The sequence below is a fragment of the Hylaeus anthracinus genome, unplaced genomic scaffold (genome assembly GCF_026225885.1).
Source record: "Hylaeus anthracinus isolate JK02 unplaced genomic scaffold, UHH_iyHylAnth1.0_haploid 11978, whole genome shotgun sequence".
Lineage (NCBI taxonomy): Eukaryota > Metazoa > Arthropoda > Insecta > Hymenoptera > Colletidae > Hylaeus > Hylaeus anthracinus.
The window spans coordinates 2194735-2209207 of record NW_026534326.1 but is presented as its reverse complement, the minus strand read 5'-3'; the positions used below and the strand labels follow the sequence as shown (position 1 = coordinate 2209207).

The following is a 14473-nucleotide window of genomic DNA, read 5'->3' as shown; positions in this document are numbered from 1 at the left end:
TATTATTATTATTATTATTATTATTATTATTATTATTATTATTATTAGGATGGGATCATAACATGGATTTTTCAATTTCTTCAATTATTCAATTTTGAAACTTAAAAAGATTATTTAAAGCAGGATAGCGAGAAAGGAACTCGAGGAATGAAGAATTGATTACGTTTGAACTAGGAAAGCAGAGATCGCCTCAGAAATATTGCAAAGTAATTTCCAAGAAAATTTCTGCGTTATCTTCAAAGATTCTAAATTAGTACACACGGCGAGCCAAGCACAACAAGCCCCTAAGAGACTTGTAAAATAATTAATCGACAAAGAAAGCTTTGAAATTCTTTTATTTGTAAATGCATCGCAGTTCAATATTACAAAACTGTCCACAAAATTTGGTAGAGAAAAGGATTGCAAAGGAAAAAGATAAATGAAAGTTGAAAGTGTACTATATTTGTAGCGTATACAGTACATCTGCATGTGTAAAGTTCATCTCTTCCCCTTGCGATTCTTTCCTACATCTACTGATAACGAACTTTCAGCTCGTTGCACTTGCTTGGCCCACCCTGTATGTAAACAGCCATCATAGAAACGTTGGCACTTCCTAAATTGGCGCTTTGTACACCACTGGTGAACAATTCGAACGACCGTCGGATTTTAATGAACATATTCCGGTTGCTAAACTGGGTGTGCAAATACTTTGAATGTTCCTTGTGGATCAAGTAAGACCTTTAACAATTTTAAAGAGCTTTACTATTTTATTATAAGTAGCTTCTATTTATTTTCAGCTTCGTATTAGCATTTTATATGGAATTAGCTAGCTGAAAATCCACTGTATGTTACTGTGTGTCGCTTCCAGAGGTTTGCAATCAAAATGATCTTTCTATTTTATTAGAGAGGATTTATTTATTAGAGTGGATTGCAACGAAAGGAACTTATATGGAAAAATCTATAACAACGTGCACAAATGAAGATTATACAAAACATCAAGAATAATATTTATATATATTCTACCATTTAGAAGATAAAACATGCTTTTATTTATGTTCCAATACTGTCTCTATATTCAACTATGAATTCGCATAAATATTGGCAGGCTATTTATAAAGAAAAATTAAGGAAGGATGAAAATAAAAGTACAGAGACTCAAGATAAGGGAAGGTTTCAATTTCGTAATGAATGCAAAGTTTGGTACAACATTCGAGGGAAAAAAAAATTGAAAATCTCTTTTACTTTACCTATGACAGTGACAATTATGCATGATCTTCTCATTGTAATAAACACTACTTGGAACTGTCAGAGCTTATGATCATTGGGTGACGCGTACGTGACGAGGAGGAACACATAACTGATGTGCGCTACGTGCATCTAACTGGATAATCCCGAGATTGCACGAGACCCTATTGCAAGAGATTTAGTTTATATATCGCTCATGCCGGTTGTCCGCCTCCCGATGCACTTGGGACGCTATTGTACTAACAAAACCACACAATTTATGCGAAGACGACATTACGCTGCTTCCAGAGAGATAAAAGAAGATAATAAAATACTTACGAATAAAAGTAAATGAAAAGAAGGGTACATAGATTGAAAAATTAGTAAAAGCTGAAAGAAAACGTGCGGCATAATTTTTTCTATCAGAATTCCAGATGCTTTCACGATGGAATCACAACGATAAACAAGGTTTAACGATTTCCAGTTGAAATTTTCCATTGAAAAAAATAATTTAGCATCACCAAATATTCAGTAAAAGATCCTGTGGGTTTCATAAAGATCCACACAGTGGATCATTTTTAAAAAATTCCTAAAGGAAACTCTCCCTTGAGTATTTCTCTATTATTTTTGTTTACAATGGAAGAATTCATGGAATATTTTCCTAAGTCAAATAACATTTCAGGCTCAGTTTAAACTGGAACTTTCAACAACCTATGCTCTGTTGTTGCTCCAAGCAACGAGAAACTCCAAGCGTGAAGAATAGAGAAAGAGAAGAACAGAGAAAGAGAAGGACAGAAGCCAACACTCTGGCCAGAAATAGAAGAGCGCGAGGAAAGTCGTTTCAAGTCGTTTCGGTATCAGTTCCCTCGACATCAAGCATCATTCTTCACCCTCAATCTCTTATACGAGCACCACAATGCGTGTTCCCATCAGATCCTCCTTGAGGAGTCGCGATTCCTCCTCGACGTCCACCGACGTGGACCCCAGAGAACGTATAAAGGACTGTTGTCGGAAGTTGGTCGCCTTCATGTGCACCCAGGTGGGTGTTGGCGGCCTCGTGGTGAGCTACGCGATAATAGGCGCGTTTGGGTTCATGGTGATAGAGACCCAAGCCCCCATATCACCCACTGTCTGCATCAGAGAGGCCATCAGGAGGCAATACGCGGATGAACTATGGTTCAGCACCGCTAGTAATCAAACTGTGAACGTGTTCAACAAGACGACGTTCCACGTGCTGTCGAACCGGATCCTAAGACGCTACCAGGACAACTTCATCAGCAATTACAAGAAGGAGAACTGCAGTGGTTTAACTGCGACTGATCTCTGGTCCTTTCCAGCAGCGATGATGTTCTGTCTCTCTGTGTTCACTATGATTGGGTACGGTACTCTGGTGCCCCAGACACCATGGGGAAAGGGTGTCACTGTTATCTATGCAGTCATGGGAATTCCTCTGTACGTATTATACTTTCTCAACATGGGCAAAGTCTTGGCGCAGACCTTTCGCTGGCTGTACACATGGTTGCATGAGTGCACCGGGAGGAAGAAGCTTGGACAGAGGATCACTGTGCCTTCCACAGCCTGTCTTTGGGTCATTTTTGGATACGTCATAGGTGGGTCGATTATGTTCGCTGAGTGGGAAGGATGGGATTATTTGGATAGTACTTATTTTTGTGTGACGTCACTGTGTAAGATTGGAATGGGGGATCTTGTGCCTGGGTGGACGCATGGAGATTTAACTACTGACAGCCAGACGAAGTTGATCATTAATTTTGTTTATCTGCTCCTTGGCATGGGGCTCATCGCTATGTGCTATGATCTGATGAAGGAAGATGTGTATGTGAAAGCTAGGGAACTTAAGGAACAGTTCGTTCAGGTCGTGGATATTGTTCATTATCAGATAGAAACGTGTTGTGGATCGAAGATACCAGACTAAAGGAAGTAATTGATACTCAGATTCTTTATTATAATTTATTTATAATCTATTTTCATTAATTTCTTATGGTTTCTTAAATTTAAGGGATGGACATACTGCAAAGGCAATAAAGTTCTGGTGTTTTCTGTTTATTTAGATTTGGATAAAAGTTAAACTGTAGATTAAAATATATCTCAATCGATATTAAAATCATTTTTGTTTATTTGGATATATTTAAATTTGAGTTTGTTTAACTACTATTGAAAAGTGACTGTTAAATTAAGTATTAAATTAACTGTTTAAAAATGGGATGTATCATTTTAGTACTGATGTACGTTTCAGGGGAGTATATTGTTAAATGTTGTTAAAGAAAACAAATAATTATCATGTGTAATTGAATTTTTAAGGTACGACTGTTGAGTATTGAAGAAATCTATCTTCTACTTTTCAACATATGTATTCATAAGTACCGCATGGAGAGAAGTACATCAGTGTTGCCAGCTACGTTAACATTACAGTTTCACCAACTTAAACTCCAAACAAAACTATAATAATTTAATTGTAATCCAAAATACTAATTTACTTTCTGTAAATTGTAACTCTACTATACTGTTCAAAAGTAACTGTTAAATTAAGTATTAAATTAACTGTTTAAAAATGGGATGTATCAATTTTAGTACTGATGTACGTTTCAGGGGGTATATTGTTAAATGTTCTTAAAGAAAACCACTCCTAGGTGGGGTCAAGTATATTGTTTTTTACCGAGACACATCGATACATTACCACAATGTGGTAAATAGAATGTAAAATGGCGCCATCTAGAAAGAAACTATCGATGTCAAACCCCGAAAACTAATTCCAGCTATCCACCACTAGATGGCTACTCATTCCAGCGAAAACACCGGGAACCCACAAGACAAACTACGATAATTTAAAAAAGGATAGTTGACCATAAAACGCAAACCATTCCAATTACAATTCAACTGCATATATTAAAAAATATTTAATATATTATGTTCAATATTAAATATCCTATATTAAAGTACTGCTTCACTTCGGTTCAATCAGAGTTATATTATTTAGTATTCACATTTTTTTTTTTTTTTTGTACAAAAACAAATGATTTCCTTCCACGACGAGTAAAACAGATTAATCAAAAATACTTAATATCTTATTATTTGTTATTTGCACAGCTTTCGTAAAATAGCGATTATTCCGTGTTAGTTCGTACGCAGGTATCCAGATACAAGGTGCCACGGCAGAATAAAACAAGCCGTTCGTTATTTTACATCGAGATATCTGTACAAATTAGGCACTCGTTTATCCTTACAATGTTGAATATACATAAAATGTTTCGAGCGCTACGGATCCCAACGTCTTAACGCTAGTGAAACAGGCGGTTGTCGCAGTCGGTTTACAATCGATTAAAATAAAAGATGCAGACATGGTACAAATGCGGAGGATGTATGATGAATGGATGTACAATAAATAGCAAGAATCGTTTCAAAGAGTCAAGACACACAACGTAGCTAAAACCTACTATTTACACAAATTGTTATATCAAAATATATGATAAATTTTTTTTTTTTATTACACAATTAGTTATCTTATATTATACTTCTTTCTTTTTCTTCTTTTTTTTTTTTACTGAGCTAAAAAATATCATTCGAAAAATTACACCTCGTCGGACGCGAGCACCTCTCTGTCGACAGCTGGCGAGGACGATTTCTCTTTTCGCTCCTCTTCCTTCATTTGCAGAGCCACGGCTGACTCGAGCACCCGTATCCTTCCCTCGTGTTTCACGATCACCGCTTTCAACTTCCTTATTTCCTCGGTGAACTCCTTCAGCATCTCCTCCTGGAGGAACATACTCTTTTGAAGAATTCATTTCTAACAGAAAAAAAATGGAGATTACATCTAGAATAAACGCACTGTAACGCCCGCCGACGCCTGTGTAGCGTTCTGCGACGAATTCGAGGCGACTTTCGCTCCTTTACTGAGGATATTCGACTTTTTATGCACTTTCAGCTCGTTCTTGGCTACGGAGGGCTGATAACCGTCTCGCAGGGATATCAGCACGGGATCACCGTCGGCTCCGCTTTCCCATTCCTCGGCGGAAATTGCAGCGGTGTCCCCGGGTGTGTCCGGATACAAGTCTTCTTGGAAGAGCTCGGACTAAAAGTCAACGACACAACGTTACAATCATTAAAACAAATGAATTATTTTTATTATATTTGATTTATATATGAAAAATACCTTTCTCGGCACCGTCATAGAAATGACCTGGCAAAAGCCAGAATTGTTGAGCCGGTAGAATCTAGATATTTCACAGCTATTAACATCACAGCCTCGTTTTGGCATCATTCCTATGCCTCGTTGAGGATCAGGAGTTTGAAACGTATTTATATAGTGAACGAAGGGGGGCTCGGGGGTAATCTCGAAGTATCGAATCACAGAGTCACCCTTCCCGCACAAGTACACTAGGTTCGTATCGGGATCGTACAGGGGAAACATAACTCCGTTACTCGTGTCCAATTCTACCATAACTATAGGTTCGCCTAACATGTCGGGGGCGCGCAGCGAATACTGTCTCTCGGACATTTTGCTGAAACCTGTTGTAAAGATCAAGCCTCCCCTGCAAACATAGCAAACAGAACCTTGTCGACAGAGAGTATTGGTTGGACGCAGACATTTTTCAAACATACAACATACAAGGTGTTCGCTTGGAAACATTTTCAGCTGAATAGCTCGAAAAGCATGGAAAATATTAAGAGAAAAGTGTAGAACATGTTTTTAGGGGTTTCAAGAGGGAAAGAGAGGAGGATAGTAACAGTTTTTTTATTTGCGTGGAGATTAAATCATTTGGAGGTCAATCTTTTTTTTTTTTATGCGATGAGGTACTTTCATTATTTTATTCTCACAGCTAACAAACAGACAAATTTAAAGGTGTATAATAATATTCACCTGAAGGTCACCTTAAGAGGAGTTATTATTAAAAAATCAAAGAGAGTTAAATTGTTCGAACAGAAACTCTTCGGTTCCAATATTACCAAACACACACAAAGTATCTCGAGGTCATATTTTCCAAAGTTTCAAACTCATCAATCTTTTTTAAACAGAAGAGGATATTTCAATCACAAATCTCATCGATCTTGCAACAATAACTCCTCTTAAGGTCACCAGTTTCCTTAGCTATAAGAGTACAATAATAAAAATACATCCCTTTAAAAGAAAAAAAAAAAACAAAGCTGATCCCCCTTGAAACCCTGTTTTACACTTTCTTTAACATCTTCCATACTCTTTGAGACATTCACCTGAGAATGTTTCAAGCAAACACCCTGTACGAACACTCTTACAAGACATAACTTATCTCTAAATACTCTACACTTATGCTACGTAATTCCTTTCATCGTGTTCAACGTTCTTATTTAAGTTAATCATCAAAACTGAATAACATCCACCTTGTTACAACATTTGGGAACTATCGCATAAATTTCTTTGTGTTAAAAGCACACGTGTCACCTTACGTAAAATATAGCTTGAATTATATATATATATATATAAAAAAGAAAATGAAAAGAGAGAACTATATTTGGTATGTCGGATTATTTAATGTTGTATTCGAATGAGAATCAGCGTACCAGCTGAATTACTGATCTATACCTGAATCGTTCGTCTGCCTTTCGAAACAGATATCAACAGCATTCAAAATTCTAACAATCGTCTCATTTTGAATGCAGAAAATCACACTATCGTTACAATGTGCTCTGTATTAGTGTAGTTACTTCGCTGCCTCTTGGACTTATACACATATTTATTCAATCGACAGAGATGTTATACTTTAAATTAGTAATCTGAGGTACAATACTTACTGCAATTCTTATGTAGATATTACACAGTGGACATCTTCATATTTTTCATTTACTTAAGCTGACATCCTCCCGATGTTGTGATTTCTTGCAGTTTTCCATTACAAAAATACCAAATTCTCGCGCTACAGAAATTGGAAACACCATGTTCAAATGAAAAACAAAAATACTCTCAACGTGCGAGTAGAAGCGTTTTACGAAACCTCTACGAATACTTCTTCTAAGAAACATTAATCGCATGTACGATCAAAAGACATTGTAGACCGCTAAAAAGTTTATGGAATTATTAGTCTTATTGCTGCAAGTGGTAATTAAAATAAATATATGTTGTTCTATTTTATCCTAGATATATATATATGTATATATATATATATATATTCTTATTGTGTAAAAAGGCGGATGTATATTGTTTGATGATTATTCTATGTGAAAAAGTATGTTGACAGTGTTTTGCATACTAATAATAAATAGTTATCTTAGAAACATTTCGACAGAAATACTCGTATTAAGTTGATTCGTAATATTAATTTATACAAATATGTACAAAAATGTGCTAAAAGAAGATCGATAAAAGTTTGGAAGACGATAGCACACCTATTAAATAAAGAAACATAATTTCCTTAAATTATTACAGTTACTCACATCGATTAGTTAATACTCTTTATACAAACACTGAGATTAATGTTAGAAGCAACGTTTAAATCGTATCTGTAAAATGTTTCTTCAAATTATAGCGTGAGTTATTAATTATTAAATTGCTCAACCATGGAACCACATTTGCTAATTGAAAAAATCAATTTTTTTTAAATATCAGCTTATAGTGGATGACGAGACAAAACCTTTTTTGTACTTACAGTTTATTCACAGGATGCCTAGTTTCGAAAATAAAAATTGAAAAGTTACAAGTATGTTGCAAAAATTGAATTTCAGAAAAAGGGTCTTTTAAGTTTTATTTTTTATTTTTGAAACTAAACGTCCTATGAACAAATTGTAAATACAAAAAAAAGCTCAGTCCTATCGTTCTCTATAAGCTGATATTTTTGTAAAAATTCACATCTCTATGTCTCTTGGAATTTCCAGCAAAAATCGTCCCACGGTGAAAGGATTTGCAAGCTATAACGCAAAGATTCATAGCAACTCACGATTAAGATTACGAAGAGTTAAAAAATAGAAGCAGATTGTACCAATCGAAAGGAAGTTTACATACCTGAGAAAAATTGCACGCGTAGCCTTACTACCTTCGTGTGCAATAGCTTCTTCGACAATTTCCCCCGATCTAGGATCCAACAGACGAATCTTTTTATCCTTACACGTAGTGACTAATCTGGAACCGTCCCAATTCCAGCACGCAGAGTAAATCATATCTGGATGACAGTCTATCCGCACTATGGCTTCCCCTGTGCCAACGTTCCAGATCAGGACAAGATTGTCCGATCCAGCAGTGAGCAGCACATTCAGAGCAGACGGATGCCATAAGACGAGGCCAACTCTGCGCTGATGCTGCTGGAGGTCTACCACTGATTCCGTTAGTGTCCTGGAAATACCACCATCCGGTATTTGCCATACTTTAACTACGCAGTCTTCTGATCCGGATGCTATGACATTGTCGTTATGAGGACACCATGCGATATCTAACACCGGACCTTTGTGGCCACCGACTAGAGGGTAATCTGCTGGTATGCGGCCTGCCTATAATAATTGCAAACTATCAGAACTATGGTAGAACATTCTGTGTCGGTTAGTGTAAGGAGGGAAGCATAAACCAGTAGTGTTCAGCCTATGTTGTGATTTAACTAGATCGCTTGTAGATTAAGAATCATAGATAAAAATGAGTAAAGAGACTTCCTTCACACTGGTGCATTCAAGGAAGATTTCTATGCAAATATAGAGCTGCTCTTTTACTTGGAAAGGATAAATAGAAGCAAAGCTTTTCTAGATACTAAAACACAATGCGATAAGAGCATTCAAGAAAGCACTCAGAGGTAACTACGCATTCTACGCAAACACAGAGTTACTCTTTTACTCGCAATGGATAAATAGAAGCGAAGCATCTCTAGATACTAAAGCACTTTACGCAATGCATTCGAGGAAGTGCCCAGGGGTAACTAAGCATGCAACGCAAGAACGTGACTGGTTTACGCAAACATAGGCCTACTCCTTTACTCTCGAAGCCTCTCTAGATGCTCTCTAGCATGATGCGATAGAAGGAGGCTTACTTTGTTGTGCGGTAAGACGATGAAGGCTCCTCCGCCAGCAGACTCCACGATGATGGCGAGGAACTTTGGATTGACAGCGCAGAAGGTGGAGTCCCACGAGGACTTGGACACCCTTATATTGTCGTAGCACTGCTCGCGTTTAAGGGGCGTTCCGTACACGTGGCGGAACTTGCTGCTGCGCACAACACGGAACGACATGTCTGCACCTGAGGAAAAGAGGAAAATAGGAATGAGCGGCGACAGACGATTAACCTAAACGTTACGGTGCTGGGGGTACCTTGGCGTGTTAGTGTTACGATTAATTATTATTTTTAATAAATCTATCGTTACGTGTCCACCGCAGGCGTGGGCGTCGCGCGGACCATCCCCGTTTTATAAATAGTATCCTCACCCTCGACGTGTCGAAATGAGCGCGATCGGGAATCGAGAATATCTAATTTTTTTTTTTTCCGAGTCCTGCCCGAAAACTTTTATCGCTGTTTACGGCGGACTCAACGCGGCCGACTGGCGTAGACACAGTGCTGCCAATTATCGCGAATATCGCCGGAAAATGCCGTATAGACCATAATTGGCGAATCGAAAAATAGATCCACCCCGAAAATAAACCAGCCGCTTTTATATGACGATGATTCACGCGCGATCGTCGCACGCGTTCCACGATTTCATCGCCATTTACCGAATACCGTACGAAACGCGATTCGGTACCGAGGTTTCGACTTACGGGGTCTTTAGTGCTCGATCAGCGATCTCTACTTATGACGAAAGGAATGCGGTCGCGACTATCGGAGATATTTCTTTTTTGGCGATACTTTAAATTAAAGTCGCCTCGAAAATAGGCGAAACGGTATTCTAATGATCGTGGAATGTATTAGGCGTACATTACACGTGTTTTCTATGTTATCGGAGGTCGTAGAGATAGTCTATTAATTTTAAATAACTAATTCTGTTCAAAACAGCACGTCGTCATTTTTCGCAATTCTACGAAAGAGGTTAAAACTAACCTAAAGGGAGTATGATGATAACAAAGAGAAACATCGAATAATAAACAATCGAAATTTTATCAATGCCTTCCTTGATATCATCTAAACCATAGATCATCAATAAATATTATAGACAAGCCTGCAGATATCCCGCCATTAGACAGAGAAAAGAAATTCCTACGCTTTCTCTCTCTCTCTCTCTCTCTCTCTCTCTCTCTCTCTCTCTCTCTCTACCAGCGCATGCGCAGTAAAAGTCGGACTCTATATTACGAATTTAACGCTCGTCTGTATACTACATAACGCTACTAACAAGAAAACATTACGATAAAGTAATTAAAACCTCCCCTGAATTTAATTAAATAACGAGTTAACGTTAAGATGTTTGAAAGTACCGCGGAAGCGTGCGCTGATGCGCGTGCGCACTGGTACTAGTAATGGCTGCTGCTCGCACATGCACGCTGTTCCCAGAAAAGTATCTATTCCGACCATAAAAGTGGCGCCCTAGTCTCTCCCACAAATAATAGAAGTATAAAAGAATTGGGACTATGAATAGTATAATAGTATAGCATAAATCTAAAAAAGCGTGTATGACGATAACTCGCGTACTATAACACGTTATAAAAACCAAACGGGGATTTTAATAAGGTCGAGAGAAAGTAATGCTCTAACGTTAATAGCCTGCGGACTTTCGTGCATTTACAGGAAATTTGTAAAATACACCCAGTATGCAATAATATAGAAAAATATTGAAAGTAAAATTCATATTATATTCGCAAGATAAAATAAATTCTTATTTAGGCTCGATTTCTAGAGCTACGTTTGCGAAGATTGTATTTTGCATTAGCAAACATCTGCAGTCTAACGATAACAAACTATGTTAAAGAGTCTTTACTAAAGACTATATGGTATAGCACGATGAAAAATCTACACGTATTGAATTAAAGTACCCTCTTAAAAGAAACCCGAACCTGACCCTACATCATTTCCTATAGGTACAGTACTGCGCCCACTCCACTACGCACGCGCGAGTGACGTCAACTATGACTCCCGCGCGTGCGCTGGTAGACAAAGGCAGACAAGGCAACGCGGTTTCCACTCTCTTTCTAGCACCACTCTTTCCCCCACTCTATCTATACTTCTACGATCTTAATTAGTTAAACAATTATCAGACCTCATCTGTTGACGCTTTTCTAATCGCAAATCGGCCTATTCGAGCCACGAATGTCCCTAGAGAGCCGAGTTATCAATCTCCACGCCCATATAAGCCTATCGTCGACAGATCGACGCAGGGTCGTTTTAGCAATATTGGCGCCCCGGACAAGATTATCGTGGCGCCCAGAGGCTTAAAATTTTTAAAAAAAGAAGACAAGGTAATAATATCAAACGATGAATCTGTAGCTAGATTGTAAAGATTGTTAAAGTACAATATATAGCAGTTTTACTAATTTACACCGGAGTGCGACGCCCTAAAAAATCTGGCGCCCCGGGCGGTTGCCCAACCGCGCCTCCCTTAACGCCGGCCCTGGATCGACGCTGACAATTCTCTCCCACTAACTACTCCGAAACTACGATTTCGGAACGCGTGCAATCTTCGAAAAGGCATCGCTGGCGTCTACAGGGTGTCCCAAAAATGGTGGAGATCATTGAAAGGGGTGATTCGGGAGGTGATTTGAAATAACTTTTTCCTTAGCGAAAATGTTGTCCGAGGCTTCGTTGAGGAGATATTAACGGAAAACGTCGACCAATCAGGGCACGAGTATGCCGGCGGAGCGACCAATCAGAGCGCGCGTATACCGTATACTCGCGCTCTGATTGGTCAGTGTTTTCCGTTAATATCTCCTCAACGAAGTCTCGTACAACATTTTCGCTAAGGAAAAAGTTGTTTCAAATCACCTCCCGAACCACCTCCTTCAAGGTGTTACAACATTTTTGGGACACCCTGTATATTCGAACGATGGGAACTTACTTTGCCTCGCGACCAATTACGAACACCGTGAGGGAGCACCGTTGTCAAATTCGTATCTAAATACACCGTACATCGTCAACAACCGAGATTTAACTCGATTTTTTCGAAAGAAACTTCGCGAGATATTACCCCGCATTTATTCATTTATTTTTGGATAAGAAATCGCGTTGCGGTCACGAATTATGTCGCGCCCCACTATCCGCAATTCCGCGAGTGTATCACGCCCACGACCAACAATCGAGTATTACATCCGTGAAAACTGATAAAAATGCAAGGCCGCATCCCGGCGGTACGCGAATACTTTCGTAAGCCAACAGGAATTTTCAACGTTCCCGCCGTCTAGCAATTGCGTTTCCATCGTAATTCGACAAACGTTCACGCAGTGGCGCTATCGATACGGATTGGCTGGATCATTTGGGAGCACCTTATTTGGAAGCGCGCCCCTGCTCCTGCGAATACCTACCCCCTTTCGACCGCCGGTCACGTTATTATCACTTACAACGGTGTCCCTAACCGCGAGCCTTTTCCAGCGATTCCTTTCGTTTCGTCGAATTGATTCCCTCTTTGATTTCCTCCTTTCGGAGCACTTTGATACGTACGGGCCCGTCGGTGTACACCACTAGCGGAAACGGGAATATATCGATTCGTTACGACGAACGGGAAAAGGGCGAGCACACGCGTTCGCGGGGATATTTTTTTTCCGTTTGGTATACGCGCAGCGAAATATCTCACCGTGAAAATTTTTTCCTGATGACAGGCGATGCACGCTTTTGGAAAAGAACTCTCCCCACCCCCCGGGTGCCTCGCACGCTAAGGATGATGATGACTGCGCGCGCTTCCTAAGCGCAAGATGGCGGACGCGCTCGCGGAATATACGAATACTTAGTAACTAAATTCGTAGAATTTGAATTAGACGAAATCTCTATCTTATTATACGATAAATCGATAGATAGAGACATGTTTCGTTGCAACGGAAACTATAAACACAATTCTATTGTTATTAATCCGTGTAACTCGAGTATATTGCCGTCAGGGCCGGTTTTAGCAGTATTGGCGCCCCGAGCAAGATTATCGAGGCACCCAGGGGCTTAAAATTTCTAAAAAAATAAGTCAAGGTAATAATATTAAACGATGAATCTGTAGCTAGATTGTAAAAATTGTTAAACTACAACATACAGGATGTCCCAAAAATGTTGTAACACGTTGATAGTGGTGATTCGGAATGTGATTTGAAACAACTTTTTCCATAGCAAAAATGTTGTCCGAAGCTTCGTTGAGGAGATATTAAGAAAAAACTCCAGACCAATCAGAGCGCGAAGATGCCGGTGGAGCGGCCGTGGTAGGCGTAGGCCACGCGCTAGGCGACCGCCCTCCGCCGGCATACTCGCGCTCTGATTGGTCGACGTTTTCCTTTAATATTTCTTTAACGAAGGTTCGGACAACATTTTCGCTAAGGAAAAAGTCGTTTCATATTACCTCCCGAACCACCTCTTTCAATGTGTTACAACATTCGTTAAGGAGAAATCGCGCGTTGCTGTTCTTTCCGCAATTGAATATCTGTAATTCGACTCTCAGTTGTTCGCGAACTGTAGCGGTATTCGCGACACATCGTAATAAGAAACCAAACATTTTTCGCGCGTGGAAACCGTATCTCTGGGATACACTCGATTTTTCCCGCGATCAAGAATTCGAAATTTCATCGCCTTAGCGATGAACCGGCCAGAAGACGACGAGTACCGTTCCATTTTTACCAAGAGGTATCATGTACTTAAGGCGGAAGAACCTTCGTTGCCGGTTATATATTACAGATCCCAAAATCCTTTTTCTAGTAAGTTTGTTATTTTGGAAGGATAAGCATAAGCGTATGAAATTACGGTAGTTGTAAATTTCGATACGATAGTTGCAAGTTTTGTTAGAAGCAACGATTACGTTTGTTAAGATCGAGTAAATTTTAGTTTGTACAGTCTTGAAAATTAAACGAATCTGTATTCGTAGATTTTCATAAATTGAATAAATGACAAAATTTTGAATAACGCGCCTTTAGGAGGCGCGATGTTATTCGCAAGATTAATTGATTCGAACGTGGAAATAAGCTTCGGGATCAGTTAAAAATGTTAAATTATTTTCGGACGTATTTTATTAGAATTGAATTGTATTTGCAATGCATTTCGTTTTGTTGCTAAGAGTAATTTTATTTTGGGAGCATTCGGAACGGAGATCGTTCACTTAGCCGCTCAATGAGCGGAATTTAGTACCAGTGGCGCCATCGGTGGCGAAATGTCCAAGTTTGTAGTGAAAATAGATGTTACCACTACTTAAAGGGTCGA

At 39.1% G+C, this 14473-nt stretch overlaps 3 protein-coding genes and 1 long non-coding RNA gene across 12 annotated transcripts in view; 2 read left to right on the top strand and 2 right to left on the bottom strand.

The window, feature by feature from the left end:
• The window catches only part of LOC128896769 (uncharacterized), a 2143-nt gene extending 924 nt beyond the window's left edge, over positions 1-1219 (top strand). For 4 of the 5 annotated variants that reach the window (XR_008462094.1, XR_008462096.1, XR_008462095.1 and 1 more), the window contains 2 exons: positions 49-710; positions 777-1219. This is a non-coding gene — a long non-coding RNA (uncharacterized LOC128896769). The remainder of the gene's footprint in view (positions 1-48; positions 711-776) is intronic. The other variant, XR_008462093.1, reaches the window with a different exon arrangement.
• The window catches only part of LOC128896763 (carbonic anhydrase 1-like), a 4115-nt gene extending 2715 nt beyond the window's left edge, over positions 1-1400 (bottom strand). Inside the window, exon 1 of the mRNA XM_054160225.1 lies at positions 1227-1400. Coding sequence (XP_054016200.1) covers positions 1227-1260 — 34 coding nt within the window. The 5' untranslated portion in view covers positions 1261-1400. The remainder of the gene's footprint in view (positions 1-1226) is intronic.
• Positions 1401-2107: 707 nt separating this feature from the next.
• On the top strand, positions 2108-4307 carry LOC128896761 (two pore potassium channel protein sup-9). The gene has a single exon (XM_054160224.1). The coding sequence runs from the start codon at positions 2120-2122 to the stop codon at positions 3134-3136; it is 1017 nt and encodes a 338-aa protein (XP_054016199.1). The 5' UTR covers positions 2108-2119; the 3' UTR covers positions 3137-4307.
• On the bottom strand, positions 4276-12983 carry LOC128896757 (coronin-1C-A). 5 transcript variants are annotated; one of them, XM_054160216.1, is made up of 6 exons: positions 12879-12983; positions 9201-9406; positions 8192-8673; positions 5372-5750; positions 5048-5290; positions 4276-4972 (listed from the first exon to the last, which is right to left on the bottom strand). In XM_054160216.1, the coding sequence occupies exons 2-6, from the start codon at positions 9396-9398 to the stop codon at positions 4790-4792; spliced, it is 1485 nt and encodes a 494-aa protein (XP_054016191.1). In that variant the 5' UTR covers positions 9399-9406; positions 12879-12983; the 3' UTR covers positions 4276-4789. The 5 variants fall into 5 exon arrangements, with proteins under 5 accessions (XP_054016191.1, XP_054016193.1, XP_054016194.1 ...); XM_054160218.1 differs by lacking the exon at positions 12879-12983 and adding an exon at positions 12610-12811; XM_054160219.1 differs by lacking the exon at positions 12879-12983 and adding an exon at positions 12147-12352.
• Positions 12984-14473: the final 1490 nt, after the last annotated feature.